A 14,715-nucleotide genomic window follows, 5' to 3' on the forward strand; every position below is an offset into this window, starting at 1 on the left:
TTTTAAATAGCATTCCTATTTGCAGAAGAGGTTGAAGTCTTAAAGAAGTCAACTATGTGTGCAGTGCAAGGTGAAATGCAGTTATGTCATCTTCTTCTCAATAACACACACATCAAACTTTGGTTGCTTCCTTATTTGTCATTATTTAAAGCTGATTGTAATGTGTAGCAGCGGCAGCTGAACTCAATGTGACAACGTGTCATAGTTACCTCAGTCAGCTGGAATTAAAAATACAAATAGTTGTGTCGTTAGTCCAGAATCTTCACGGTCTTCATGGACAACATAATTAAAGGCCTACTGAAATGAGATGTTCTTATTTAAACGGGGATAGCAGGTCCATTCTATGTGTCATACTTGATCATTTCGCGATATTGCCATATTTTTGCTGAAAGGATTTAGTAGAGAACATCCACGATAAAGTTTGCAACTTTCGGTGCTAAGAGAAAAGCCCTGACTCTACCGGAAGTCGCAGACGATGACGTCACAAGTGTGGGGGCTCCTCACATATTCACATTGATTTTAATGGGAGCCTCCAACAAAAAGTGCTATTCGGACAGGAGAAAACGACAATTTCCCCTTTAATTTGAGTGAGGATGAAAGATTTGTGTTTGAAGATATTGATAGCGACGGACTAGAAAAAAAAAAAAACGCGATTGCATTGGGACGGATTCTGATGTTTTTAGACACATTTACTAGGATAATTCTGGGAAATCCCTTATCTTTCTATTGTGTTGCTATTGTTTTAGTGAGTTAAATAGTACCTGATAGTCGGAGGTGTGTCTCCACGGGTGTCTTGACGCCAGTGACTCAGAGGAGTTGACGGCAGCTTTATGGATGGCACAAGCTCAGCTTTTCTCCGGTAAGAAGCGACGTTTTAACCACAATTATCTCACCGAAACCTGCTGGTTGACGTGTGGTCGTGATTCATGTTCTCTTGACCGCGCTCTGATCCATAGGAAAGTTTCACCTCCGGGAATTTTAAACAAGGAATCACCGTGTGTTTGTGTGGCTAAAGGGTAAAGCTTCCCAACTCCATCTTTCTACTGTGACTTCTCCAATATTAATTGAACAAATTGCAAAAGATTCAGCAACACAGATCTCCAAAATACTGTGTAATTATGCCGTTAAAGCAGACGACTTTTAGCTGTGTGTGTGTGCAGCGCTCATACTTCCTATAAACCCGTGACGTCTTGCGTAGACGTCATCGTAACACAACGTTTTTAAGGCGAAACTCCCGGGAAATTTAAAATTGCAATTTAGTAAACTAAAAAGGCCGTATTGGCATGTGTTGCAATGTTAATATTTCATCATTGATATATAAACTATCAGACTGCGTGGTGGCTAGTAGTGGGTTTTAGTAGACCTTTAGGAACCAGTACTAAAAAAAAAAAATGGTACTTGGTATACAGCTCTTATCTTCACCACTAAACCTTTGAAATATGCTGACATATGTGCTGCTAAGGTAAATAAACAGAAGCCATATTGAACGTTTGCCTTCATTTGACCACGTGAGGTAAGGAGGACGGCCTCTAGGTCACATGGTTACACCCCAGCAATTACACTGTTGATGATTGATGAGCATTCATTTTTAAATGGTGGTGTTAAAAAGCAAATATATCTCCATCTGTAGTGATAAATGTGTCCCCCGGATGAACATGTGTCACAAACATTGTATTAGATGATATGTGGATGTTGTGCTTACTTGGACTGTGATGAAGCTGTGAGGACTCAGGTGGTTTGTCTTCATGCTCTTCAGTCTTCACAGAGACAACAGTCAGTGGAAACTTGCTGACATCAGCCTCCTCCTGCCCTACAGGACACTCTCCCTCCTGACTGATCCACACTTCCTCCTCTTCCTCTTTAATGTGGGGGGGCTGTGGATCCTCCTGCTGCTGAAGGGGACGTTCTTCTTGACGAGCGTTCATCTGTTGGACGTCCGCAAGACAACACAAACAAACTTCAGCTCAGATGTGTCAAATATTTTTTAGTCTATCAAATATAATATTTTCCAAGTGGACTGACACCACTTTGTGGTGATGTTCTTCTACACATGGAATAATCATCAGTTATTGATTATTATGAATTGTGTCATTGATCCTATTTTCTGCATTTACATTAATTCTTGATTAAAAAGTAACAACTTATAGAAAACCTCCTGCTGGGATTTTAATACCGTCATGACTGCATGAAGTCAGTCTGCACGTATAAAAGTTTCATTGTGCTGCAGCATCAAGTGACGCCAACTGGCTCCTCCCACTACCAACCTACCAGCCAACCTTGACGTGCACCTCCAAAATAGTCCCACCTCACGTCAACGGTGACCAGGACTACAGAGCTGTGGTCGGTTGGCTTTACTTTACGCGCAATATCCTCTCCTTGTTTTTCCTTCTGCAAAAGCAACATTTTTAGCCCAACAGACAAGAAACAGAAGTGCAGCGAAGCACGTGTAACAAGTGCCAGCGAGTGTGGCCGTGTGATAGTATTGTTGGGATGTCGCATGGCTGCAGTTGTGTGTCCCCGAGTATGCAAGAATCCAGGAGAGTTGCGTGGAGGTAAGATGAATTTAATACACAAAAGAAAATAACAAAAGCAAACATAAAGCAGTCGTGCAGATAAACGTTCTCAACATAATGTTATCATCGAGCACTGAGGAGTGCTCGAGTGAAAACATAAATAGACACTAGTGTGATTGACAGCAGGTGTGAACCGCTGCCAATCAACGAAAAGAGAAAAATAGTGCTCCGTGAATAAAAACAGGAAATACAACAAAATAAGAGCACTGAACCGGAAGTAAATACAAAAACACAAAAAACTAACAGAAATGAAGTGACACATCGTTACAGGACCTCCCCCTCAAGGAACAGATACCAGATGTTCCCTGGGAAAGAAAAAAAAATGGAAAAAAGTCCAAAATGTAAGGGAGGGTGGAGGGAGGATTTGGTGGAGGGTTGCCAAACCTCGTGTCCCCGCAGCCAGCGAGGGAAAGTCAGGTGGCGGCGCCGCGTAGAGCGCCGCTGGAACTGGCGAGGCGGGCGGCCAGGGAACGGCCAAATCACTGGCCGAAAAAGAGGAGAGTGCGCAGGGCACGGCCACATCCACGACCGACGTAGAAGCGGGCGCGCTGAAGCAGGCCGGGAAGCAGAAGACGTAACCGGCGGCGTGGAAACCGCAGGCGTCATCAACGGCGTGGAAGTGGCAGATGTCATCGGCGGCGTGAAAGCGGCAGACGTCATCGGCGGCGTGAAAGCGGCAGACGTCATCGGCGGCGTGAAAGCGGCAGACGTCATCGGCGGCGTGAAAGCGGCAGACGTCATCGGCGGCGTGAAAGCGGCAGACGTCATCGGCGGCGTGAAAGCGGCAGACGTCATCGGCGGCGTGAAAGCGGCAGACGTCATCGGCGGCGTGAAAGCGGCAGACGTCATCGGCGGCGTGAAAGCGGCAGACGTCATCGGCGGCGTGAAAGCGGCAGACGTCATCGGCGGCGTGAAAGCGGCAGACGTCATCGGCGGCGTGAAAGCGGCAGACGTCATCGGCGGCGTGAAAACGGCAGACGTCATCGGCGGCGTGAAAGCGGCAGACGTCATCAACGGCGTGGAAGCAACAGACGTCATCGGCGGCGTTGAAGCGGCAGGCGTCATCGGAGGCGTGATTGTTGCAGATGTCATCGGCGGCGTGAAAGCGGCAGATGACGCCGGGCGAGGAGCAGCAAATGCTGGCCGAGGAATAGCGGATGCCGGCGGTGACGAAGCCCGGCGTGGTGCTGCTCTTGGCGGCGTTGGGGCTCGGCGTGGAGCCGGCGTTGGGGCTCGGCGTGGAGCCGGCGTTGGGGCTCGGCGTGGAGCCGGCGTTGGGGCTCGGCGTGGAGCCGGCGTTGGGACTCGGCGTGGAGCCGGCGTTGGGGCTCGGCGTGGAGCCGGCGTTGGGGCTCGGCGTGGAGCCGGCGTTGGGGCTAGGCGTGGAGCCGGCGTTGGGGCTAGGCGTGGAGCCGGCGTTGTGTGCCTGGCTGCACCGCAGTGTATAGTGGGCCCCCCTCCACTAGGTGGCTGCCAGACACCGTTCACACATGCGGGAAAACGTGCCTGCTCGTCGGAGTCCCCCGGTGCGAAAACCAGGGACGGGCGGGAGGGGACCAGGAGGAGGGACGAAGACACGTCCCGTGCCAAGTCCCAGCAGGAGGACAAAAGCGACCTCACTGTGGGCTCCACTGGAGCTCTCGGCGGACCAGAAAAGAGAGCGGGAGCTGGCAAAAAGAGCAGCCGGGGAGCAGCCGCTGGAAGCTGCGTAGGAGCAGGGAGAAGCAGCTCAGCAGACGACGGGAAGGATGGCGGCGGCGGACGTGCCGGTCGGAGAGCCGCAGTCGGCGACGGAGCCGCAGGAGCCGCGAGACGTGAAGGAGGAGGCGGGCGCGCCGGTCGGTGAGCCGTAGCCGGCAGCGTTGCCGAGAGGAAGGATGGCGGCGGAGGACGCGCCGGTCGGAGAGCCGTAGCCGGTAGCGTTGCCGCGGGAGCCGCGAGGCATGCAGGAAGTGGCGGACGTGCTGGTCGGAGAGCCGTAGCCAGCCGTTGAGCCGAGAGGAAAGATGGCGGCGGGGGACGCGCCGGTCGGAGAGCCGAAGCCGGTGGCGTTGCCGCGGGGAGAGGGTCCGCATCTGTTGGCTGGGACCGCACAAACCTGGCCTTCAAGTCCTCCAGGAATTGTGCGGTCCAGAACGTCGGCTGAGGATTGCCGACAGGGATTCTCGCGAGGACACTTTCTTCTGGCTCGATGATACTGTTGGGATGTCGCATGGCTGCAGTTGTGTGTCCCCGAGTATGCAAGAATCCAGGAGAGTTGCGTGGAGGTAAGATGAATTTAATACACAAAAGAAAATAACAAAAGCAAACATAAAGCAGTCGTGCAGATAAACGTTCTCAACATAATGTTATCATCGAGCACTGAGGAGTGCTCGAGTGAAAACATAAATAGACACTAGTGTGATTGACAGCAGGTGTGAACCGCTGCCAATCAACGAAAAGAGAAAAATAGTGCTCCGTGAATAAAAACAGGAAGTATGACAAAATAAGAGCACTGAACCGGAAGTAAATACAAAAAACACAAAAAACTAACAGAAATGAAGTGACACATCGTTACAAGTATGTTGCTTGAACCTCACTCACACCTTAAGGAATGTGCTGGCGTGAGAATATATATATATATATATATATATATATATATTAGGGGTGGGCAAATTAATGCGTTAATTACGAGTTAATTCATCACTCTATTAACACCTACAATTATTTGATCGCACATTTGCGTATGTTGTTTACATGCTTTTATTTTGTTAACGCCTTTTCTTAACAAGATGGCGACGCCCGGACGGGCTTCGGCGTGGAGGAGCTCTTGCTAAAGATGGAACATTTGGCAAAAATAGATTCTGCAAATTTCCTGGCTGGCTTACAGCGTGGTCACTCCGGGATCACTTACGACCGCCAGACAATTCTGGATGTGGATAGATCGGGCCGTTTTGGACTGAATGACGCGTGCTTGCTAGACCGGCTAGCTAGCATGGGAATACTTTGCCGGCTACATCCAGCGGCCTGTGAAGCAGCGGAGTATATGTGTTGTCTGTCTATTTATGAATAATGCAGACCAGGACTGTTGGCTGAGTTCTTAACGTTTGCTTTCAGAGCGTGCATATCACAACATACAAGATGCTGTCATGGCGACACACAACCTATACCGGGCTACCGCGCATGCTCGTCACTCCTGTTGCATGCTGGGTAGGGTAGTTCTTTTTTTCCCTGGCTCATAACATCACAATATAGTACCATGTATATGATGCCTTCAGTTTATCAAAGCACCAAGCAAACAATCGGAAAATTCCCATCATATCAAATCCTAGATAAATGATAAATAAATAGATAAATGGGTTGTACTTGTATAGCGCTTTTCTACCTTCAAGGTACTCAAAGAGCTTTGACACTACTTCCACATTTACCCATTCACACACACATTCACACACTGATGGAGGGAGCTGCCATGCAAGGCGCCAACCAGCAACCATCAGGAGCAAGGGTGAAGTGTCTTGCTCAGGACACAACGGACGTGACGAGGTTGGTTCTAGGTGGGATTTGAACCAGTGACCCTCGGGTTGCGCACGGCCACTCTGCCACTGCGCCACGCCGTCCTATGGTCATAATTATTTTAAGTGCACTACGCAGAATAAACACAGCATTATTGATATTGCTAGAACAGATAATTTGATCAAAAATTCCCTAAAACAGCCCACTACCTGTAATATAGGTTTTTTTAAACATAAGATCCCTGATTAAAAAAATGTTTCTGCTGTTACCTCAGAAATTGCCTGTTCAGATGTTATGATTGTGGCTCAGAGATTTGTATGTAGATTATATTTATTTTCCATAACAAACAGGATAACTTAAATACCCTGGCAGTGGCAATTAGCTTAAATGTTTGTATTTACATTTTTTGAGTTGATTTTCATAAAATATGCTATTTAACTGCTACTGTTTAACAAGGACTGATTTAAATTGTGTTTGCACAACAAATGTTTTGGGGGCTTTTGTTCATGTGAGAGAATATTCCAATAAAAGGTGCACTACACACTACTTTTGAATTCATTATTGGGCTTTGTGTATACAATGCAGTTAATCGCAATTAATCGGAGAAATAGTGCGATTAACTTCGATTACAATTTTTAATCGTTACCCAGCCCTAATATATATATATATATATATATATATATATATATATATATATATATATATATATATATATATATATATATATATATACATACATATATATACACATACATATATATATATATATATATATATATACATATAAATATATATATATATACATATATATATATATATATATACATATAAATATATATATATATACATATATATATATATATATATATACATATAAATATATATATATATATATATATATATATATATATATATATATATTAGAATATTTGGGTACCTCATGATTTGATTACAAACAAAATATTGATGCATATTCAATTTGTGTGCAGTATATTAAAGCCATTTTTCATATTTAACATTTATTTAATTAAATATTTATTTTAGTCTGACTGAATAAGCATTAATCGCTTACAATTGTGCAAATAGTGTATTCATAATAACAAACATCAGTTGATTTAATTTCCATGATATGTCCACCCAATGCAGCTGAGATAGGCTCCAACACCCCCTGTCCCCCCTCGCAACCCCAAATAGGGACAAGCGGTAGAAAATGGATGGATGTTATCAAAGGAATAGAAGTGCATGCAAACATCATTTATATTTATTGTTAATAAAGTTGACACCAACACAAAATAGACCACTGCAATAATATTCTACTGTCATTATAATAATAATATTTGTAATTATTTTTTCATCCTGTAAAGCATCTTTGAGTACACTGAAAAGCGCTATACCAAATAAAATGTATTATTATTATTATTATAATACCATGTGACTTATTCCAGACTTAAATTACAAGACGTTTGTTTCTTTCTAATAACAAATATTTAATGATGTTAAGCGTGACTGTAATATACAACAGAAACAGTTAAAGTATTAAATAAGTCAATATAATTCTCATAGAGAACATATAAAATACACTCCTCAAAAAAAAAAACGCTCGCATTTGCTACAAAGGCCTGCTAGCGGGCTAAAGCTAGCACGTTAGCTTCGAACAACATATGAGGTAAATAAGATAAATAATATGAAAATATATCATGTATATTACCTCATAAGCCGCGTGTACAAGAGAGGAGTGGAATATATTCTTCCTATTGTTACACCAGCAACTCTTTTTTGTCTTCTGTGGCCGGGCGAAGGAAGTGTGCACCACTCACTATTGTCCCAGTGAAACACGTGTTTGAAGGAAGTGTGCACCACTCACTATTGTCCCAGTGAAACACGTGTTTGAAGGAAGTGTGCACCACTCACTATTGTCCCAGTGAAACACGTGTTTGAAGGAAGTGTGCACCACTCACTATTGTCCCAGTGAAACGCGTGTTTGGCTAACATTTGTTCCGCGGTTGAGAACACTTCGATGACGTCACACAGGAGGAAGAACAAAACAAGATGGCGTCTGGCGGAGAATACGTTGTATTGGTTATTATGGTTTCTAGGTCTTAATTACAGCGTACATGTGCACATTTGTGTCGTTTAACAGAGTAAACGTCGTTATTAATTGTTTGTATGCGGATACATTAGTCTGAGTGCACTTTGACGTGCTAGCCTAGCCTGCTGGTTAGCTTAGCTTGTTAGCTGCTAACAAAGAGAGGCGGAAGTGATCGACACATCAAAGCAGAGATCCAATGTAAGTGTAAAGTGTTTTTATTGTGTGAACATGTCTACATTACAAATGATGTGAGTGTTGCTGAATCGGCGACTAACTGCTGCTGTTGAAGAAATATTTGTGATGTTAGAAAAAAAAAACGATAGCAGAGTACAAGGAGGAACTTTGTCCAACAAAAGAGGAGAAGGAGCGACAACATCAACTACTGGACGCTGTTTTCAGGAAACATCAAGTTGTGTTACACATCCTTCCATCCATCCAACCATCCGTCCATTATCTTCTGCTTATCTGAGGTCGGATTGCGGGGGCAGCAGCCTAAGAAGAGAGGCCCAGCCTTTCTTTTCCCCAGCCGCTTCGTACAGCTCTTCCCGGGGGATCCCAAAGCGTTCCCAGGCCAGCCAGTTTCTAACATAATAGTGAGAGTCCAATCCATAGTGGTGTCAGCCGGAGACCATCCCGAGCAGGGACAGGTCAGCAACGCAGAGATGCCCCCAACCGATGCACAGACGAGCAGACCACCCTGGGTCCCGACTCTAGGCAGATATATATATATATATATATACATATATATATATATATATACACACACACAATAAAAACTAAATAAGATAAGGCTCAGAATTGGTTTCTTAACCAAACCTTTTGTTGTGTACCAGAGAAGGGAAGGAGGCAACAACCAGGGCAGGACTGCGGTTTACAAGGTTCACTTAAAACCTTTGATGAATGCGTGGCGTGTGTATGCTACTCAAAGTGAATGAGTACCCACCTGCTCCCAGTTCCACCCACACTGGTTTAACTGTAACTTAAATATTGGGTTTCACTATGTAAAGCGCTTTGAGTCACTAGAGAAAAGCGCTATATAAATATAATTCACTTCACTTCACTATGTGTAATATTAAATATGTAAATGTTACCAAGGGTTGTTGTCTGTAAATGTTGGTTGTATCTTTCGTCGTAATCCAAGAGGGCAAGGCGAAGAGGCAGGTCGTGGACAGGCAGGAGGTCATGGGCAAGAGCAGGGCAGCGTGGTCTGGGTCCGAGCAGGGAGGTCGTGGATCGAGGAGAGCAGTCAGGAATCCGGATGCGAGTTGAGTGACAAGGCACAAATAAGGAAGGATAGCGTAGTCACTGAGGAAATACAAAAGGACATGAACCAGGGGAAAACAGAGAGATAGAGCAAAACAAGGGCAAGAAATTCACTGGGAAAACAGGGAATGTCAGACGTGATGCTTACTGGAAGGTTAGCGACGTTCTGGCAAAGGGTCCTCGGGTCTGCTGGTCTTTATGCTGCTCCCTCTCATCAAGTCCAGGTGTGTTGATTATTGATAGCGTGTAGGCTCGTTGCTGCGTGGGCGTGGTGCCCTCAGCACGAGCGAGGGCGCTTCTTGGTGCGCTGTCAGCAGAGGCGCCTCTTGGCTCACTGTCAGCAGAGGCACACGCAGCTCCAGCCGCTGAGGTAACGCGGGTTCGACTCCGCGTCATGACACCTTTCTACATATAAAGTGCAACATTCTCACATATAAAGTGCAACATTAAACTGCTTCAAGTTGTTGCTCAGATTAAATAAAATGACAAAACTTTTCTTCTACATACAAAAAGTGCAGCATTAAACAGTTTCAAGTCAACTCAGCCTCATATTAACTTTTCTTTTTCCCACCCTCCAGCCTTTAACCCTGATGACTTTCAATCAATTTTCATGTTTTCTGCCAGAAAAATCAGTTTATCCACATTGTCTGCAGAAAGAGCAGACCTGCTTGCAGTTACAATATCCCCAGCTGTGAAAAATACCCTTTCGCTGGGCACGGAGGTAGCAGGTATGGTGAGGTAGTGCCTGGCTAACTTGGCAGTAAGAAGATATGTGGGCTCATTGTTCTTCCACCATAGAAGTGGGTCAAAATCGAGTTTTTAATGCACTATGGTCTTAAATCTGCTGCTGTAAAAACACCAACAGCATTTGTTATTGCTTTAGCCCTGCCTGAGTCGCAGAGTAGAAGCTGCTTGAATGCAGTGGGAGCTGTGTTTGTTCGTCTTTCTCTTCGTTGAAGCCATGTTATCCATTGTTGTATCGCACTGCAAAGCCGAAGTGTTCCCAGACGGGAGATCTTAACGATGCAGGAGTGTCTTCCAGCTCTGGCTTTTACACTTTGTAGTAGCCCGGTCGTTGTTAGCATGCTGTGTGTTGTGCCTCAGTGTGCATTGTTGACACAACGTGTGGTGCGCTACTTAATATGTCCGTGTGGAAACTTGTTCGATACACCTCCGAACCAGAACCCCCGTACCGAAACGGTTCAATACAAATACACGTACCGTTACACCCTTAATACACACACATCTGAAGATTATAAAAAAAAAATATATTTGGTGGGCCAAACAAAATGACTCGGCAAACCAATGTTTGGTATGAGTGATATGACCTCAAATCTATATCCTAATAACAATATATGTCACGATACATCATTTGGTATATGATTGATGATAGAAAAAATTCAAAGCGGGTTACAAAAGCTCCTAATTTGGCAGTTGACATATGCAGTAACATATTGTGTCTTTTCTAATTGTATTATTTTGTCGAAACGATTATTATTAATGTACTTGTTTATTTACTATTAATATCTGGTTTATTTATTTGACAAAATAATACTGGAAATTATGTAATATTTGACTGCATATTTCAGCAACTAAATTAGGAGCCTGTGTAGTGTCAGAATAATTGTTTCTAAGTTATCACAAAAACTTTGTGTTGCATTGAGTGACTGGTGAGAAGCAAAAGCTGTCTTTGAAACCTACCAAGAGTAAGGCTCGTAAAACTCCACTGTGTTGGGGAAAGTAAGATGATGGTGTTCCTGTTTTCTTTCATGTATTATAATCAAACATAAAGATATTGTCTGACCCAAGTACTACAAAAGCAAAGAGGAAGCAGAACCAGTGTCCCCTCCAGGGGACCTCTTTTTGAACCTACTTTTTCAACTGTTTTACGAACCTCTTTTTGAACTGTTTTACGAACCTCTTTTTGAACTCATTTACGACCTTTTCTTTTGAACTGTTCCGTAACCAAAGGCAACGCTGTTTACGACACACTTCCCTCTCGAAGTAGCTGTGGTCATGTGGTCGAAGAAAGTAAAATAAAGAAGGGGGAGTACAATCTTTCGCCAGAGCGTGGGTGACACTGTAAAAAGTTAGAGGTCGACAAGTTTCTCCTCAATTGAATCCAAATTGAATTATGTCTCTGTTTGATTCTTTGCATCTTGTCTTGTTTAATTGATGTCATCAGTGTTTGAACCTGACATGTAGCCTGTTTTGAAATGGTTTTATTAGTAATTCTATATGAAATAATGTATCGTAAAATACATTTTAAACCATATCGTCTATCCATAGTAGAAAGTCCTGTCGTCCTGGTTTGTTTTTCTATTCCTGTAAATAATGTTGTAAAGAGCAGCGTGTTTGTGCGTCACTGAGATTTCAAGACACTTCATACGATAACTTGTTTTTCCTAAGTGCATGTAAAAGTACTGAATGCATTGTGTGACTGAGCAGACATGGTGTGTGTTTGTCTTGCAGACGTCTGTGAAGAACATCTTCACCCTGAGCAACAGAAGTGCAGCTTCAGGATGCAGACGGAGGAGCCACAGCCCTCCCACATTTAGAAGGAAGAGGAATACCTACTGATGCCCCATTTTAAAAAGGAAGAGGAGGACCCACTGACACCCCGATTTAAAGAGGAAGAGGTGGATCCACTGACCCCTCACATTCAAGAGGAAGAGGAAGAGCACAGCATCAGTCAGCAGAGAGAGTATCTTGAAGGACTGGAGGAGGTTGATGTCACCAAGATGCCAGTGACTGGTGTCCCTGTGAAGGTGATGAGGTGAAAGGTGAAAGTGAGGAGAGGGGAGGGGGGGAGCCTCCAAGCAGCAGCTCAACACAACACATGACAACAGAAGCTGATGGAGACCACTGTGGAGGATCACAAGCAGACAAGCTCTTAGCTCCACTATCAGATAGTGAGGACACAACGTCACACTCTCCTGACACTGATGATGAAGACTCTAAAGATGATAAGACATGTCACACTGACAACACTCACTTCACATCTTCTCACTGTCACAAAACTTTTAAATATCCTCGTAAATTGAAAAGACACATGAGAACACACACTGGAGAAAAACCTTTTCATGTTTTATCTGTAGTAAAGATTTTACTAAAAGACAAAATTTGAAAAGACACATGAGAACACACACTGGAGAAAAACCTTTTTCATGTTCAATCTGCAGTAAAGATTTTACGCATTGGCACAATTTGAAAACACACATGAGAATACATACTGGTGAAAAACCTTTTTCCTGCTCAGAATGTGGCAAAAGTTTTGTAATAAATCAAAGGTTAAAAGTACACATGAGAATACACACTAGAGAAAAAACTTTTTCCTGCTCAGAATGTGGTAAAAGTTTTGTAACAAATCAAACCTTAAAAGCACACATGAGATCACACACTGGTGAAAAACCTTTTTCGGGTTCAATCTGCGGTAAAGATTTTACTCTAAAGACCCTTTTAAAAACACACATGAGAACACACTCTGGTGAAAAACCATACTCCTGTTCAAGATGCAACAAAAGCTTTCGTCACTGACAATCTTGTACAGTACACATGAGAAGACACCCAGGAGAGAAAGTGTTGAGTTGCAGTGTGTGTGGTGAAAGATTGTCTTCTAAGTAGCAGTGTAAGAAACACAAGTGTGCTGGTGAGAACAGCAGCAGCAAATGAAACTGCAGGATTTGAAATAAACTGTCCAGACTTTCATTTTGACTTTCTAACAACATCAGCACATATAACATATGTGACATCATTGTTGTGTGTGTACAATAATGTTAATATGTTTCTAACATTTATAGATTAGACACTTCAAATTAGTGCTTTTATTTCAGTCAAGTACATGAGTTAATATACACATTTGTGTACTTTGAAATGAACAGATTTTTGACTGAAAAGGTGAAAATAAATAGTATATAAAATATGTTACTTACAGTAAACATTTTAAGTGTAGATATCCATAATTTACTTTTATACTTATTCATAATATTGTTTCATATGTTTTATGTAATAATGAAGAGTTGCATTTTTTTTTCAAATTGTAGATGATTGCATAGATGAACTCCTTTATATGGTGTACATATTTGTTTTACATGTGTTCATACCTTTGCTTTTGAGTACACATAAATCCCTCTTAGTTCATATTTACTGGTTTACAAAAACATCTTCTGGACCACTTCTGGAAGCATATTATTATTTACTTTATACATCATTTGAACAATTGTTTTTATACAAGATCATTTACTTTTAAAATGTGTGACTTTATGAATTATTTGTTGGGTCTCTATAATCCATTTTATTAATTATCTTTTTTACTCTCTTGCGTAATATGATGATTGTTTTGTGCTTGTTTTATATGTATGTCCCCAGACTTTTATGCAATAAACAATGTATGCTTCAACTAAAGTTGGGTACAATAATTATAGTTAATATTCATAAGTATTTATTTTATTCTATTTTGTATTGCACTCCATTTTTTTATGTTTTCTTTATATGACTTACATGTAGTGTCCAGCTTACTTCATCATCTATATTAACTCATAAAAATGTGATGACCTTTATTCCTTTAATTTCAATATTATCCATCATTGTTTGTGTTTTACATTTTTACAATCTCCAAATATGATATATTTAGTTTTATTGAAGTTTAGTGACAGTTTATTGACGTGCAGCCATCTATTTTATGGTCAAGTTCTCTCTGGATAAAATAAGACGAGAGTTAAATCAAGCTGTAATGAAGGTGAAGAATGGAAGATTATTATATACATAATTATATATAGTTACACTCAGTAGTGACAATTAAAGACACTTTCATCCTGTTCATTTGAGTAAAGAAAAAGAGCAAAGTGTAATATTGTAAACAATAGAAGAATATTAATATCAGCAGTCAATATTCCAGCATCGTGAAGCTGAGCTATGGTAAAAAATATATTCAGCTTTAAATGCTTTTTGAGAGTGATTTAATTATCAGAATCAGAAATACTTTAATAATCCCTGAGTGGAAATACACATTTTCATTAACATGTGAATATTAAATGTAATAATGTATGATATTAATAAAATAGTAAAATGTTACTTTTGGGGATGTGTAACATCCTGAATGTTTTCATGCTGGAATAGTTTTAATTAGTAGAGAGTGAAACAAATGAGGAAGTAATGATAATGATGGTTTGTTTTTAGTCTGTTTATGAATAATTAAAGATAATTAAAATAGCAAAATGGAGCTTACATCCTCAGTGAGCTGATCTCCAGCAGTAAAGAGGAGATAAATAATGTGGAAAGGTCAGAAGTCAAAATGTT

At 42.0% G+C, this 14,715-nt stretch overlaps 1 protein-coding gene across 3 annotated transcripts in view; it reads right to left on the bottom strand.

Annotated features, from left to right (window-relative positions):
• Nucleotides 1-7,912, bottom strand: part of LOC133546186 (oocyte zinc finger protein XlCOF22-like) — a 196,301-nt gene extending 188,389 nt beyond the window's left edge. For all 3 annotated transcript variants that reach the window (XM_061892073.1, XM_061892076.1, XM_061892075.1), the window contains exons 1-2: nt 7,774-7,912; nt 1,703-1,925 (exon numbers count right to left, since the gene is read on the bottom strand). In XM_061892073.1, coding sequence (XP_061748057.1) covers nt 1,703-1,925 — 223 coding nt within the window. In that variant the 5' untranslated portion in view covers nt 7,774-7,912. The remainder of the gene's footprint in view (nt 1-1,702; nt 1,926-7,773) is intronic.
• Between the last annotated feature and the right edge of the window lie 6,803 nt (nt 7,913-14,715).

Source organism: Nerophis ophidion, linkage group LG29 (genome assembly GCF_033978795.1).
Source record: "Nerophis ophidion isolate RoL-2023_Sa linkage group LG29, RoL_Noph_v1.0, whole genome shotgun sequence".
Lineage (NCBI taxonomy): Eukaryota > Metazoa > Chordata > Actinopteri > Syngnathiformes > Syngnathidae > Nerophis > Nerophis ophidion.